At 30.3% G+C, this 15,556-nt stretch overlaps 4 protein-coding genes and 1 pseudogene across 5 annotated transcripts; 3 read left to right on the top strand and 2 right to left on the bottom strand.

The window, feature by feature from the left end:
- Positions 1-1,903: 1,903 nt before the first annotated feature.
- On the top strand, positions 1,904-3,845 carry LOC145194625 (uncharacterized). Its single transcript, XM_080072291.2, has 5 exons — positions 1,904-2,043; positions 2,373-2,574; positions 2,703-2,951; positions 3,093-3,299; positions 3,409-3,845. The coding sequence occupies exons 2-5, from the start codon at positions 2,373-2,375 to the stop codon at positions 3,666-3,668; spliced, it is 918 nt and encodes a 305-aa protein (XP_079928417.2). The 5' UTR covers positions 1,904-2,043; the 3' UTR covers positions 3,669-3,845.
- Positions 3,846-5,798: 1,953 nt separating this feature from the next.
- Positions 5,799-10,099, bottom strand: LOC145195148 (uncharacterized). 2 transcript variants are annotated; one of them, XM_090095720.1, is made up of 4 exons: positions 9,974-10,099; positions 8,029-8,329; positions 6,686-6,797; positions 5,799-6,349 (listed from the first exon to the last, which is right to left on the bottom strand). In XM_090095720.1, exons 1-4 carry the CDS (start codon positions 9,991-9,993, stop codon positions 5,958-5,960), a joined length of 825 nt encoding a protein of 274 aa, XP_089951846.1. In that variant the 5' UTR covers positions 9,994-10,099; the 3' UTR covers positions 5,799-5,957. The 2 variants fall into 2 exon arrangements, with proteins under 2 accessions (XP_089951846.1, XP_089951847.1); XM_090095721.1 differs by having other exon boundaries at positions 6,192-6,349; positions 6,682-6,797.
- A 103-nt stretch (positions 10,100-10,202) lies between these two features.
- Positions 10,203-14,077, top strand: LOC145194735 (uncharacterized). The gene is made up of 4 exons (XM_090095719.1): positions 10,203-10,285; positions 10,623-10,923; positions 11,110-11,224; positions 13,560-14,077. The coding sequence occupies exons 1-4, from the start codon at positions 10,263-10,265 to the stop codon at positions 13,943-13,945; spliced, it is 825 nt and encodes a 274-aa protein (XP_089951845.1). The 5' UTR covers positions 10,203-10,262; the 3' UTR covers positions 13,946-14,077.
- Positions 11,498-11,668, top strand: LOC149885336 (U2 spliceosomal RNA; annotated as a pseudogene).
- Positions 13,943-15,498, bottom strand: LOC145194967 (zinc-regulated GTPase metalloprotein activator 1A-like). Its single transcript, XM_080072722.2, has 3 exons — positions 15,200-15,498; positions 14,831-15,019; positions 13,943-14,750 (listed from the first exon to the last, which is right to left on the bottom strand). Exons 1-3 carry the CDS (start codon positions 15,366-15,368, stop codon positions 14,068-14,070), a joined length of 1,041 nt encoding a protein of 346 aa, XP_079928848.2. The 5' UTR covers positions 15,369-15,498; the 3' UTR covers positions 13,943-14,067.
- Positions 15,499-15,556: the final 58 nt, after the last annotated feature.

The raw sequence follows: 15,556 nt of genomic DNA, 5'->3' as shown, positions 1-15,556 counted from the left end.
AATCTTCATACTGTTTTTTTTAATTAAAAAAAACCAGAGTACAATACAATAATAATTATTCGTCAATTTTTCTACATTCTGGTTCAACCTTTATTTGAAATCTTCCATTAATTTCATTTTGTTATAACACTTTCGTTGTAATACTTTAAAATAATTCAAAGGCTGATGGAAACCAGGTCTGTTTGTTGCGCAATGTAGCGGTAATTAATTTTCGTTAAAAATGAAAGCGTTTTGAAAAAAATGGCGAATATTAGGGTTTTTAGTGGGATTTTTACAACTTTGACTTCGAATTAGAGCACTTTCCGTTAATTTTCAGGTCTATGTTTTTATATTTTTCTGAATTAGCATAAAATTCTTTATCATAATCAATCATAAAAAAAAACTGCAGTAGCGCCAACATGATTGCCTTTTTTATTGTTTTTAAACCATTAGTGTTTTCATTCTGTTTTATACTCATTGTCAAATATCTTTTACTTTGCCAATATATTTGTGGGTTAAAAAAATATTTATAAAAAAATTGAAATAGGAAAAATACATAAATATGAAGTCAAGACATTATATTAAAATAATTTTAAGTACTCTCTCTAAAACTTTGTTTTGCGTTTATTAAAAAGTTTAATTTTATCAAGAAGTGTTATGGGTTTTTTATTGCGGTCGCAACAACTTTACTTTCGCCAAAAGCTTACTTTTTGTCTAGAAAATGAAACAATCAAGTCCATTTTCGCAAATGTAGACTTTATAATATCAATTTTTTTTTTTTTTTTTTTTAACAGATCCAACATTTACATACCTTCAAGCAAAAAAAATACTTGGCCCCTAGTGTTTATGGTAAACGGTTAATGATTTTTGAAAAGTATGGGATGTCCTAATGGGCAGTGCCTTTAACTTTTTTGGAAAAGTTAGATTTTTAAATTAAATGTAAAAAAAAGAAGCTCAAATTGTTGTATAAACTTTTAATTAACATCCGCATGTAAAGGAGAGATAATAAGAAATTAAAGATTAAAAGTTATTAGATAAGTATAAAATAAAAAAACTTGTAATGGGACCAAAACAAGAATGTCACCACTAGTAAATAACATTTCCAGATCAGTGAATTGAGCAAAATTACAATATCACCTTAATAAATAGACAACGCAGGTTGCAAACTAGGGCCTCCAAGATATCATTGATCTTCTTTAATAATATGAGAAGATTAATGACAATTTTCGATTTCTAGTGAATATTCAAACAATAGCGATTGTTGAAATAAAAAATCTTTGTTCACATTAGCACAAATTTACAAAAAGACTCGAAAATATTTTTTTTATTGAGTAAATTTTTGAATGAAGATTCATTTGCTAGATTTTATTCGACATTAAATAGAGTCCTCTTCAACTTTTCCAAATATAGATTTTTCTTTGGAATATCCTTTAGGTTTTTTTTTTTTAACGATGTACTTAAATTGCACAGGCAAGCGGTCATTTTAAAAACTGAAGCTTTTCGAAAATGTGTTCCGCTCTAGCAAGTTAAAAGAAAGATCTGACCTTAAAATGTCAATAATCTGATGTTCTTCTCAACATCGATTTTAATGACATTATTAATGAGTTTTCAAGAAAAAAAGCATGAATATATATATATATATATATATATATATATATATATCGCGTAGTTTTATACTTCAAATTATAACTCAATCTTGTTAAACAAGTTTCAGTGATGGTTTGAATGCATCATGCTTACAGCCCATGACTTAAGTCTCTAAATAAAGTTTATGCAGATGCGATTGAATACAACATTCTAAACTGTTTTTACCACCACAGTGTTTCTTTTTAACATTGATGTTTGGATCAATCTAAAATGAAAAGTCTCTGATACAGAGAGTTAGATGTGTTTTGAAACTTGTTTAGAGAAGATTGGGGCGAATATTCACGTGACAATTGTTCTTAAGATGATCAGCAATTTCTCCAGCCCCTTTACAGAGAAGCTCTGGGCAATTTCGGTCGTTGTTTGCGACGATCTTTACTTACTCTTTTCATTAGCTATCGGACTTGTCACTCTTAAATAGTAAGTTTAATAATGTTATTTTACATATAAAATTATCATTTTAAGCCAAGTTAAATGAGAAGAAATTTGTTTTAATACTAAATATGTATAAACGAGATCACAAACCTTGATTAGTGAAACCCATCAAAACCGTCATTGTGCAGTGCTAGTAATAGCTACAGACAGTCTGTCCCACTTATTGTTTGTGTGTCGTTTAAGTTTTCTAAGTTGTTTGAGATAAAACATTTAGTTTAAACTTACTTATAGTTTTCGTTAATTAAAATGTCTAAAGTCACTTTAAAAACGTGTTTTTGAAAATTAATTTACTAATTGTTCAATTTGGTTTGCAGATGCCTGAAGCAAAGAAACTGACATTTGTTGAAAACTTTGTCCTAAGTGGAGCAGCTGCAGTTGTTTCCAAAACAGGTGCTGCCCCAATTGAGAGAATCAAACTTTTGGTTCAAAATCAAGATGAGATGATTAAACAAGGAAAACTATCTGAGCCTTACAAGGGAGTTGTTGACTGTACTGTTAGAACATTTAAATCAGAAGGTTTTTATTTAATTCTATTTATTTTTTTCTTGTCCTCCATTCCAATATTTAATCACATTTCAATTGCTTTTTATAGTTACTGCTGCTTTCTAGTTATTTTACTGATAAGTTATTCTTGATTTGGTTAGGTTTATTTCCATTCTGGAGAGGAAATGTGGCAAATTGTATTCGATACTTCCCTACACAGGCTTTAAATTTTGCATTCAAGGATAAAATTAAGGCATTGTTTAAGCAAAATAAAGCTGACGGTTATGGTATAAATTTTGCAAAAAATATTGCATCGGGTGGAGTTGCTGGTGCTCTCTCTCTGTGTTTTGTTTATTCACTTGACTTTGCTCGAACCAAATTAGCTAATGATACAAAATCAGCAAAAAAAGGTAACCATATATTTCTATCACTATTGCCTGTATTAGTATTTACATAATCTTGTAATTGTTAGTCTAACCCAAAGTAAGATTCTCAATTTTTATGTATTTATATATATATATTAATATTTATATATATTTATGTATTTATAGGTGGTGAAAGAGAATATAAAGGACTTGTCGATGTATATGTCAAGACTCTAAAGTCTGATGGAATTGTTGGGTTATACAGAGGATTTGTTATTTCATGCGTTGGTATCATTGTATACAGAGGATGCTATTTTGGATTCTATGATACATTAAAACCTTTGTTGATGGGTGACAACAACTCCTTTATTTTATCCTTTGGTTTAGGCTATGGTCAGTAATCTAAATTTAATTATTTTCCTTTTTTTGTTTTTTTTTTGTTTTTTTGTTTTTTTGTTTTGTTTTTAGAGATATTAGTATCTAAACTAAATGAATATTTTAGGTGTAACTGTTACATCTGGACTGATCTCCTACCCTATTGACACAATTAGAAGACGTATGATGATGACCTCAGGACAAGCAGTTAAATATAAGGGATCCATTGATTGTACTGTACAAATCATGAAAAAAGAAGGATTCATGTCCTTGATGAAAGGCGCTGGTGCAAATATTCTTCGTGGTGTTGCAGGTGCTGGTGTGCTGTCTGGTTTTGATATTGTCCAAGCAAAATATCTCGGATATCAATTCTCTGCTTCAGAATAAAAACTAACAATTAGGATCTGGCTGAATTTTTTTAAAAGCAATTTTACTGTCTAAAAATGTGTATATGTACTAGGTTTTACATCAATAACAACTTATTGTCTAGAATTATAACTCTGAAACAGTTTAATTTCTCTATTGCTTTGTATTACTGATGTTTTATGATCCTAGTTAGCAAGGCTTGTCATGATTTTTTACTCGTCAGATTTACTTTTTAAAATCAAGCAAAGTCAGCACCAAGTGAAAAACTGTTTAAGTGAAATTATAACTGCCACTATTTCTTTTTTGTAAGAATAGGCTGCCGCGTCTTTTTGATTTAGATTTTTTTTTTTTTTTTTTTTTTTTTTTTTTTTTTTTTTTTTTTTTTTTTTTTGAATCTGAACGAAAGTTACGAAATTTAATGTGCTAGAACTTGGGCTAAACGCTACTTTTGCAGGCTACGGTAAAACTGGTGAATTGCAGTTTGACAAATCACGGGCTAGTTAGAAGCACTCTCTCTCCTGTTTTTTTCGTTTTCTAATTCCCCTTGCATCTTTTATTTCCCAATAGCGCCTATGTAACCGCGCCTACTTTTTTCTCTTTGACACTGAAAAAAAGAGTAAATAAACAAGTTCAAATTTTTTTAAAAAATATTCCGGCGGGCCATTTTACGGTATTTCTTATTCCTTTTTCATATATTTTTTTGTCATGGAATAGAGTGTTAGAGGTTCGATGATTAAGAGGATTGGGTGTGTTAGGATGTGGGGATGCCTTAACATTCTGCGTAATAGTGGCACTAATTTAATTCTATTTGCGCGCTATACTTCCTGCCATGTCGAATGAAGACTCTTTCAACAAATAACATTCATTAATCAATGACTCTTAACTATATTAAAAATGCTTCTAACTAGTCCATAATCACATGGATCCAAGCTGGGTTTAAATGAATTTTTCTCCCTAATCAGCTTGGTTGCTCTTTCTTGCGACAATTACGTTAAGACGGTCTCTTTCATTGATCGCTGCAGTGAAAATTTTTTTGTTTAACGATACTTGCTATTCTTTGTAGTTGAGACTTGAGTAAGCATCGGGTTTTGGTTTTTCGTTTTTAAAATAGTAACAATGAATAAAGCATAAATTTCTATATCAATCTTTTAAGATAAATCAAACTTTTTGAACTTTATTAAAACAATTTCTTTGCGGGTTTAAAGCAGCCAGGTTTTTGGGGTAACATGTTGATATTCATACGTAAAATTGTTTGTTAAAATTTGCTTTAATTGAATTAAATCGGTTTTAAACGAGCAGCAATTCTGCTTTATGTCTTGAAGGGTTGGAACCAAAATATCACATGGTATTGGTTAAAAACCGAAAAAACCAAACGTCGAAAAAACCTGCTTCACTTTTTCTTACGGAATTTTTGTGAAGTAAGACATCTAGTTAATATATATATCATTGCTCGTATTATCATGAAATGCTTAAATATTATCATTAATGGTTTAAATATTGTGACGTAATACTCACAATTTAAATTTTGAAAATGCTCCAATCAGCATTTTGTCTTAAAAATGATATTGTGAATTTTTAACTAACCAGAATTAAGATAAAAGTATTTTTCACCTTAAAAACGCTCAGTAAAAGTTAAGCTAAATGTTTTCTACTTCTCCCAAGAAAACCCTTTATGGGTTTTATTCATACACGTAATAGAGTATACAAGTTTTCAAAATCTTTTTATTCTGTCTGAGAGAAATTTGCTTTTTAAGATATTTATCACTTTTTTTATCTTAATATTTAAAAATGTTACACGAAAACTTTTCTTGGTACGTTAACAATTTCTTTCCTCCACCTAAAATGAGTGAGTCATTTCTAATTGGGATTTGAAACACTCCAATTCCTTGATACTTTGAAGAGAAGGTTACTCCACATCCTCGAAATACACAATTTCTTCCTAGCATAATTTTATTTTGTGAAGATGTCATAGTAAATAATAATAAACACTCAACAACATTTTATATTGATAAGTAAAAACTTAATAAAAAGTACAGATAATATTAGTATAAATAGTACATGAATTAGCAATATTAATCAATTTTAAACTAATGTTCAAAAAATTAATCTGGAAAAATGAATTATAATTTAATTTTAATGTCTTCATTATTTAAAAGCAATCTTGAATTCAGTCAGGAGAGGGAAGGAACTACATGAAAGGGTGGGTATTGGGGAAGGGGAGTATTTTTTGATCTCAAATTTTACCCTTCGTTGAATTCAAAGTTTAGAGAAAGAACGTTGTAGTTAAAGTTTCCTTACATATATGTAATTTCAAGTGTAAACAAACACCGCGTCAAAAGAAAATTTTTCTTTTTTCAATATCTTAACAAATCTTGCGTAACGATTTTCTTCGATGAAGAAAATGAGCTGATCAACGTCATCAACCAAAATGGCGACAAATTTATAACTATCGTAGTTATCTATTAAACTCGATAGAACTTTGCAATTAACAACGCTTTGTGTTGCATTTGCGGAAATTTTGTTGTTGATAATTTGCAATTTACTTAATCGAAATACTTTTAAAAGATCAATTAAGAGCCATTGAAAATCAGTAGAATCTGCGTTTAACGAAAACATTCGATTATCATTATAAATGACGTTTTCTGGAAAAGATTTATTGTCCGATGATGAAACTTTAGCCCCTTCTGATACCACTGTGCTTTCTACAAAATAAAGAACAAGAAACATTAATGAAAATATTGCATTAAATTTTCTCCATCTTTTTTTAAATTTTCTTCATTTTCTTTAGCTTGTTTTTTTAGTTTGAGTATATCCCAAATCATTTACACTAGTACGCTTAATATTTGAACTAATAACTTGCCTATTTTCTGATTAAAATATACTTACTCAAACAAATATATCTATGAAAGTAATATTTGAACTAATAACTCGCCTATTTTCTGATTAAAATATACTTACTTACTCAAACAAATATATCTATGAAAGTAATATTTGAACTAATAACTCGCCTATTTTCTGATTAAAATATACTTACTTACTCAAACAAATATATCTATGAAAGTAAAAGATCGGTCCATTTACTGGATCACAAATATCTCTGCAGAATTCGTCAGCTGCACATGGCTGAATCTGTTGACATTGAGGCCCAATCTAAATTTTAGTTTTTATATATTGATAAAATTACAGTTAAAAACATCGAAAAAATGTAGAACACAAAGATTTTGTCAAAGTTTGTGTCAGTTTGTGTTATGTTTGTGTCAGTTTGTGTTATGTTTTTGTCAATTTGTGTTATGTTTATGACGCAAATATAAAAATAAAAAATGAGTTTATGTTGATTTAATCCCCTTTTATTCTATTTAAAGACATTGTCTCGAGATTGACCTATCAACTGCTTCACACTCTTGATTTTTCTTTATGATTATACATTAGTAAATATGATTTATGCTATTCGTCATATATAAGCATATGCTTGTATGTGCATTTTCAAATTTAAAATGGAAAGTTATTGACTAAACGGACTCGATTAGTCCACATCAAAGTTAGTGAGAATATAAGGAATTATGTGAATACTATTTTCAAGTCACTCACCTCCTTAATATTATTTAATATTACTAATAGTAAAAATTCATATGCGTAAATAAAAGAACTAAAATGGTATTTGGTCTTATTTTAGATTGCAAAAGAAAAAAAAAAAGAAAAAAGTGAGAGAATAAAAAGAATACAGAAGAAGTAAGAACGGAAACTGAATTTGCTTTTGTCAAATAATTTAATTAATGAATGGTGTCCTTATCGTTTTATGGTAAATGCATTTATAATATAGATTTTTTCATTTAATATTTGTTTCCTAATATTTCTTATCTGTATGTATTACAATTGTTATACAACGTTTGCAACTGATTTTTAAAAATAAAAAAAAAATCCGCTAAAAACGTATAGAGCACAAGTTTAGACTTGCCAAAATTTATAAATCATGTCCACAAACTATAGAAATATTCTTACAAAGAAAAATCAGGAGGAGGAAGAAAATCAGCTGAATCAATCCGGGAAGCACTGAAGAGCCTGATATTTTAAAAAAACAAATAAACCTTTTTTCGTTGTCATGTTTGATAGCACAGCTTTTTCGTAATTTTTATATTTGTTTTTAAAAAATTTCTTTCGTTAAAAAGAACGATATTGGGTTTTTTTTTTAAAAAAATTATCTCTTAGCTTTTTTTTTCCCCAAAATATGTTCACGTTACTCACTGTTTAATAGCAACTAACTTTCAAGTCATTATTATTGCGTCAAAAATACATTATTGCGTCAAAAATTCTTAATGTTATGCCAGACAAATGATTCTGTGAACGAAATATTATTTTCTTCTCTTAAAACGCTTTGACTTACGTTTTTGTAATCATAATTAACAGTCAATGATATCCAATTGCTTTTTTCAATCGGAATACCTTTTTCTGAAGAAATTAGCTCGCAAATACCGCCGTCTTTATTAAAATTTGCGAAATTGCACGACGGATTTGTACTGCATAATGTGGCACACTCTTCTCGTTTTATTGACGACATAGTTTGGTTTATTGTTCCGCTAATATAGCAATTTTCTGTCACCGAAAATTCACCATAGTAAACGCATGGAAGTCTGGTCACGAATGCTCCCACATAAATCAAATTAAAACTGATGTGCATAATAAAACTAAGAAGAAAAAACATCAATTTAAAGAAAAACTAAATTAAAGTTATGTTGTATATTTTTAGCGCTAAACATTTTATAAAAATTGGCAGGATTCCAAGGTCACAAGTCAATATAGGAACAACCAATATTTTTTTTATAGGAACAACAAATGATTTTTTACTCAAATAGATTTAAACAGGAAGACAATTACTGTTTATCTTAAAAGAAAAATTTTGTTGAAGCCAACACCAGATATCCAAGTTCAAAAAACATTTAGGTACTGACAAATCCGTTTAAGTAGCAAAGGGATATCCAAGGTAGAAAGATTACACACAAGTTGTAATTAAATTTACCTTAAAAAATTTTTTAAAGTTGTTCTAACACTATTTTTATGAAAGTGAGCTACAAACTCATCTCACTAACGATTAACTTTTGATACCAGAGAGGACATTAAAATTGAGTTATTTCTTTTTCTATTGTAAAAAATGTTTGATAATTTTATTTAGGGGAAACCGGGGCCTGTCACAAGGCTTGGAGGGCATTCACCTCTTTAATATTACTAAAATGTATAACAATTCGCTATTAAAATGACTAAAACAATATTTGAACTAATTTTAAATTTATTTTAAGGTTTTCTTTTCGTGTTTATGAAGAAGTAAAAGTTGTATGAGAGATTTACTTAAGACTAAGAATTAGTGCAGTCTTTTTAGTATGCAAGAGTTTCATAATTTCTATGTATAGCTTATTACTTACCTTAGTAAAAATTAGATATGTGAACGTCCTACGACGGGGGTATATATACTTTCGCGATCTAGATGGGCCAAGTTGTCAAGCATCAGGCGGCTATTATAAAATTGCTATGGACAAGATTAAAATTCTTTTAGGCTAATTGTAGAAAATAATCTTTTTTGTACTAACGATATGTATTTTTAATTTATGTTCAAGCTTAAAAAAATATTTAGCCAAAAACTGTTTGCAAGACTAAATCAGAGACTGATTTTTGGTTTGTATAAACAAAAGGAGTATTCTCTAAGGAAATACGAAAAATAATTTGTGTTAATAGTTTACCCAATGAATTATGGATATATGACAACTTAGCACATGAAGCAGGCTTAATTGTCTTTAACTGATAGTTTGTTAACTTACAATTTGTTTAATTTTTTTGCTAACTATGCCCGTAGTCTAGTTTATGTTTAAAAAAATTGTTTGGACATAACACAGTCATTCTACAGTAAATGATGAAAAAAATCTTACAACTAGCCTTGGTCTCCCCTAACCCACAAACATTTTGACCAACGATGTACGATTTTTTCTCAAATAAAAATTTTAATTAACTCTTTAGATATCTTTTAGTAAAAGTTTTTCATATTTTACTTGAAATTTGTGGAGGTAAATTAGTTGTTTTTAAGTTCTCTGCGTCAGAAAAACGATTTAGAAAAATACCTAAATATGTTTAATAAATATGAATTGAAAAAATAAATATGAATATGCTTAAAGCTTTGTAAAGTTGAATTTTTTTTTTTTAGCAATATTTTTTACCACTGAGAATTTATGTTCGAATATTTACAATGTATGTTCGAATACTAGTAATTTTTGTTTGTAGATATTTTCGGTTTTATCTTTTAGTTTTCGAATTTATTTTGTTTTTACTTCAAAATTACTTACAATATTTTGCCGAATCCCATTTCTGTAATCTTCCTAAATTAATAACGAAAACACGAAAGAATGGTTTTTTAACTTAAAAACAATCTTGCAATCATCGGGTTTAAATCATCTCTTGTAATCATCTGATTCGATTCAAATCGCTTCAACATTATCGTGTTGAATATGCTACCTTGACAACATCAAGAATACCGTTAATTGGATTGTTAAGTTTCATCGAAACTTTAAGAAACTTAAAGCTTTCTTTTTTTTTTCTCTAAAATTAAAGTTATATTATTTTTACTGATTGCAAATGCATGCACTGAAATTTCAAATGTATGTTAATTTTTAACGTTTTTCTTTCATCTTCTTTGTATTTTTAACTATTTTTTGTTTAAGGTTGATGCGATGACGTTTGCTACAATATCATTTACATGTTATATTTGCAACAAGTAGCAATACTATAATAAAGATGCTTAGGCAGCATTGTCTGCTGCTTGCCTAAACTTTAATGAAAATTCTGAAATTATTTAAAATAAATTAAAAGGGTTTAAAAGAAAATCTAAAGTTTTGAATTTGTACTTAATTTTTTTCTTTTTTTACTTACTTGAGGCTGAAATTAGTGTAATTTTTACGCAATCTTCTGTAATAACGTTCACATTTTGTTACTTAGTTTCGCCGCTTATGTGGTATGTGTAATATATCTGATTAGAGGTAATATTACAAGGCTACCATGCGTATACTTTGCTGAATTCTATATTAATAATAACACTTTTTATGATGGGACAATCAACCAAACTTTAAAATCACTCGAAAGAGATGACTGTGCTACTTTGTGCCTGACAAACCCTGCTTGTAAACTTGCTAATTACAAAGAAGACGAAAAACTATGTCAATTAATATCAAGTGATGAAAATACAAGCTTTGAACAAGAAAATTGGACTTCATTGACCATTAACAACAACTCGAGAAATGTAAATTTTTTTACTCGTGATTTAATCACTTTTTCATAGTGCTCAAACTTCTCATAGTAAAAACTAAAATTCTTAAAATTCTCATAGAAGGGTCTTAGAACACTCTCATTTTCATGTAAATGGTATCCTTATGTAGAAGGGTTGTCCGTTTGAGTAAAAAATAAAAAATGTTTTTTTTTTTACTAGATTGGACCTCAATGTGAAGAAAGCGAACCTTGTGCAGACTCAAAGTATTGTCGAGATATTTGCAAACCGGTTACTGACAACCAAATCTATTTCGAACATGATTTTAAGTGCTTAGGTAGGTTTATTACAAACTTCATAATAGAAACGAAAAAGAGAAGAAAAAGCTATTTTAATTTAAGCTATCCATCTGCTAAAACTTTCTCTTATTTTAAATATGCTAAAACAGGAATAACTGCAATACGGTCCGCAGAGTCAGTATTTTTTGTTACCTGTTGGTTTATAATTTGAAAAAATAAACCATAAGCATAATGACCCACCTTACTTATTTATTGGGTTGGAAAGAAAGTTTTTTCTCACTTCCGCCATTACAAATTGATATCATTAGAACATCGCTTCTCGGCCTATTGGCTAAGATCAAGTGTAGTATCACTTGGATTGATTGCGAGCTGGCTAGGCCGGTGTACTTGTATTAAACTGATACTTTTCTTTTTTTTCCGTCCGTTCCTCAAAGGGGAGGCAAACTCAGGGTCGACGTGCTTCTGAGTCTTCCCTAGAGAGGTTCGGGTAAGTCTGCAAGGCATCGGCCGGAGGACTCAAAATATTCAATACCTCATTAGAACAGGGGAAGTTCAATCATTTTCTAGAATGTTATAGCACTTTGTTTTAAAACATCAACAATAGATTGTTTTCTACAAACTTCCGCGAAACTATATATGCCATTCCAGGTAATTCACTTGACATTAAATATCAGATCAAAAATCCCATACTCGACATTCCATTTTATATGAGTTCCAGCTTGGTAATTCATCGTTGACGCCAAATATAACAAATACCAAGCCCTAGGCCAAGGCAGTATTACTAAACGTACTTGTTAAATTTGGTTAACGCTGAAGTGGGAGCAGAACTAGAGTCTAAAGCAGATCCTCACCAAAAGAAGGTCATTATGTCAGTGTGGTGGGATGTATATAGCATCATGGATTTTGATCTTTTTCCTTCCAGCACCATTATAATGGCTGACTGCTATTGTCAACAACAGGAAAAACTCAAACAAAAAGTTATTTAAACGCGGCCACAACACCAAAAATTTATTTTCTGCACAACAATGCGCGCCCACACACGACAAAATCGACTTGTCTTAAACTTACAAAAATAGGATGGGAGATCTTGCCCTACCCCCCAATTTTCTCCAGTATTTATTTCAAGCGGCTATCAACTTTTCCGTGCCCTGCAATAAGACATGCCTTATAAGAGCATCGATGTTGTTTGCCTATTCGAAGCCGACATTCGTTATTTCTTCAAGGCGCAGCCAGGTATCTTCTACAAAGGCCATCCCTTGTAGAAGCTACCCGGCTGATTTATTTCTTGCTAATAAATGGAGAGTTTTTGTTGATGATAATGACGATTACATTATAGATTGTTTGTGACTCCAGAGGATTGTAATTAATTAAACTATTTTATAAAATTGCGAAAGAACTTTCTTTCAACCCTTATGTAACTATTAGGTTGGGGATAAGTTAGAGAGAAGTTCGTAACGTATTTATCAAAGACTTTTATTTAAACAAAAATCAATAGCTGTAGCAATAAATTAATCAATTATGTATTCGTCGTTGCTATTTACGGCCTTCTCCCACCTTTCGACCAATTTGTGGATAACGTTCCGCCAAAAATCGACCGGTCTCGTATTAAAGAAGTTGTTGAATCAGTTTTTAAGTTTGGTTACATAAAGCGCTGTTTATGAACGCGTGTTGCAAGTGGCGGGCGAGATGTTGAGAAACAATTTGTAGGCCATTTTTTTGTTGTTTTCATTAAGTTCGTGAGGCACTCAGGTTCTTAATTTTTTGGCAAATCCCATTGAATGAATCATTTTTTGATCGCAGTTAATTTTTGTGGCCAGTTCACAACTTGTTTGGTGATCAACCTCCTTCAAAAGTTCATTAAGACACTTTCGTCGAATTCAGAAGGTATTTCGCTGTGGAGCGTGTCGTCGATGTCAAAGTCGCCATTTTTGAACTTTGCAAACCATTTTTGTGCTGTAGAGTCGTCTATGATTCCCAGGCTGCATCAGCAGCTTTTTGGCTTTGGTGAAAAGCAAAGAAAAGCAGGTGTCGGAAGTGTTGCCTTTTACCTTCTGGATATTCCATTTCTAACCTAAAAAGTAGTAAAAAATTAAATTACTCAAAAAGACGATTAGCACGATTTTTGTGTAGCAGAAAGTGTATAGAATGAATATTATGCACTTTGTCAAACAGCAAAAAAATATTTTAAAAATAAAATATAAAAGCGCTACGGACTTATTACCCTAGTATAAAGGCCCACATCACTTATTATATATAAATAGTATGAGCCACATTTACATATTAACTAGTGAGTCAAAAATACCGATCTAGATCTTCACTGGTGTAAATGTATAATAACGTGTAAATACGTAAGTTTAAATTTTTATCTTGCAGAGAGTCTGGAAATTAGTGGTATTCCTGATATAGCAGCATCATCATCATCGTCATCATCGTCATCATTGTTAAACCTACTTAATGCTAAAGACGGCAAAGATTTTGAATTCCACAAAAGTTCTGATTCTTACTGGCTGAAAATCGATTTAATTAATGTGTTCCGATTGAAGGAAATGTCCATTAGTCAAGGCAAAAGCTCTGATCCAATTTCCAACTGCGAAGTTCTTTCTAACACTGTCGATAGCAACAATTACAAGTTAGTTGATACATTGAACAATGAGACATATCAACTCATTTCCTTTGCTGAAGAAAATCGATATGCTCGATTTATAAAAATTATCAATGAGAAAAAATTTTCGATTAATGCAATTCAAATTTATGTATAAAGATATATTTAATGAATATTTATATATAACGTAATAATTACATTGTTAAATAATGCACGATTTACACGTTAACAAAAATATATTGCGTCGTTAATTTGTAAACGAAATTTGTAAATTATAAGTCATGTCAAATTTAACAAGCTCCGCGTAAACAATTTTTCAAGCTTATCTTTATCTAAGTTTTTGCCAATGAATATTAATCTATTTTTTGGGTAGCGATAAATTAGTTTAAACTTGTCATACGTATCGTAGACTGCCTGCAACAGATAAGTGTTTGATGAATCTTCATACAAGTTAACAAGCCCTTTTAATCGCAAAATCACGGTAGAATTAAAGTTTTCGGATGACCAGAGTAACTCTCCTAAGCAAGTATCTAAATCACGTTCTCTCAAAACACCATCGAACTCCATGGTAACTGTACATATATTTCTGTCAATGCCAGTATTTCTTGGATTATCGACGAACTTGAAGTGTACATTAGCAGAATCGTAACAATGAAGATCTAGAACATTATTTAAATCAACAACTCCACGCAGCGTTTGCAGAATTTGACATGAACTATTTATACTTTCTATGGCTTCTTGACAATTTTTTAAGCCATCGCCTTCAACTAAGTCAATTTTGTTTAAAAGAATGACATCCGCAAGGGCAATTTGACGCAAATAATCGTTATGAGTCGGATTGTCTACATCTTCGTTCTCAAAATGCTTTATACTGTACTTAGCGTCTACCAAAGTAACTACACCATCTAAGTACAAATCACTGCATAAGGCATCATCAAGCCAAAACATAGCAGCTACTGGACCTAACAAAAAAAGGAACTTAATCAAGGTTGACTTTAAGAATTTTAAGAAGTAAAGAAAAGTTAGTTATTTTAAATATTACCTGGATCAGCCAGTCCAGTTGTTTCTAGTAAAATGTAATCAAACTTCCCACGCTTTTTCATTAGATTTTCGATGGCTTTCACTCCAACATCTTTAACTGAGCAACAAAGACATCCGTTGCGCAGCTCCATCCACTCTTCGTACAGGTTTCCTTTTTCTCCAATAGACAAGGACTTCTCTAACGCAGACCCTTATAAGTAAGTTTTATTTAAAACCCTGATGCTACCTCGTGTTCACAATTTCATAGAAAAAAAAAGGAAAAAAACGAAAACAAGAACTTAGAGTATTTTGAAGAGTATTTTGAAGTCATAAACAAAAACTTTTATAGAAGAACTAAAGAAAAATTATTTGTAAAAAAAATATTTTTAACCTTCGCCAAATTCATTTAAAATTACAGCGATCTTTTTATCGTGGTTATTATTTAGAATGTGGTTGAGAAGAGTTGTTTTTCCTGCTCCTAAGAAACCAGTTATAATCGTGACAGGAATGCGTTTGTTTACTTCAACAAGATCAGGGGCTTCCTCATCACTTTCGATCATGTTTACAAACTAACGCGAATGAAAAAAAAAAGAAAGTTTAAAAATATATTATTATACCGATTATATATATATCTTGCAAATTAAGTCTAAATTTAATAAGATTAATTTTTTACATATATATTTACCTATCAATTTTCATAATACGCACTACAACATTACAAACATTAACTGACGTTAATGGTAACTGT

Source organism: Hydra viridissima, unplaced genomic scaffold, assembly GCF_058129835.1.
Source record: "Hydra viridissima isolate aposymbiotic clone 2 unplaced genomic scaffold, HvirCarnegie_v1 scaffold_8, whole genome shotgun sequence".
Classification (NCBI taxonomy): Eukaryota; Metazoa; Cnidaria; class Hydrozoa; order Anthoathecata; family Hydridae; genus Hydra; species Hydra viridissima.
This window is presented reverse-complemented; position numbering and strand designations above follow the sequence as displayed.

What these genes read in the sequence shown, in the direction of transcription:
- LOC145194625 (XM_080072291.2), top strand. Translation starts at nt 2,373, where the DNA reads ATGCCTGAAGCAAAGAAACTGACATTTGTTGAAAACTTTGTCCTAAGT. An exon ending in TAGAACATTTAAATCAGAAG is followed by an intron (nt 2,575 to 2,702) that starts GTTTTTATTTAA and finishes TGATTTGGTTAG; the next exon opens with GTTTATTTCCATTCTGGAGA. An exon ending in TACAAAATCAGCAAAAAAAG is followed by an intron (nt 2,952 to 3,092) that starts GTAACCATATAT and finishes ATGTATTTATAG; the next exon opens with GTGGTGAAAGAGAATATAAA.
- LOC145195148 (XM_090095720.1), bottom strand. Translation starts at nt 9,993, where the DNA reads ATGGGATTCGGCAAAATATT. An exon ending in ATGGGATTCGGCAAAATATT is followed by an intron (nt 8,330 to 9,973) that starts GTAAGTAATTTT and finishes TTTTCTTCTTAG; the next exon opens with TTTTATTATGCACATCAGTT. An exon ending in TCATAGATATATTTGTTTGA is followed by an intron (nt 6,350 to 6,685) that starts GTAAGTAAGTAT and finishes TTTATTTTGTAG; the next exon opens with AAAGCACAGTGGTATCAGAA.
- LOC145194735 (XM_090095719.1), top strand. Translation starts at nt 10,263, where the DNA reads ATGCATGCACTGAAATTTCAAAT. An exon ending in TTAACAACAACTCGAGAAAT is followed by an intron (nt 10,924 to 11,109) that starts GTAAATTTTTTT and finishes TTTTTTTACTAG; the next exon opens with ATTGGACCTCAATGTGAAGA. An exon ending in ACATGATTTTAAGTGCTTAG is followed by an intron (nt 11,225 to 13,559) that starts GTAGGTTTATTA and finishes TTTATCTTGCAG; the next exon opens with AGAGTCTGGAAATTAGTGGT.
- LOC145194967 (XM_080072722.2), bottom strand. Translation starts at nt 15,368, where the DNA reads ATGATCGAAAGTGATGAGGAAGCCCCTGATCTTGTTGAAGTAAACAAA. An exon ending in TTTAAATGAATTTGGCGAAG is followed by an intron (nt 15,020 to 15,199) that starts GTTAAAAATATT and finishes CTTACTTATAAG; the next exon opens with GGTCTGCGTTAGAGAAGTCC. An exon ending in AACTGGACTGGCTGATCCAG is followed by an intron (nt 14,751 to 14,830) that starts GTAATATTTAAA and finishes TTTTTTTGTTAG; the next exon opens with GTCCAGTAGCTGCTATGTTT.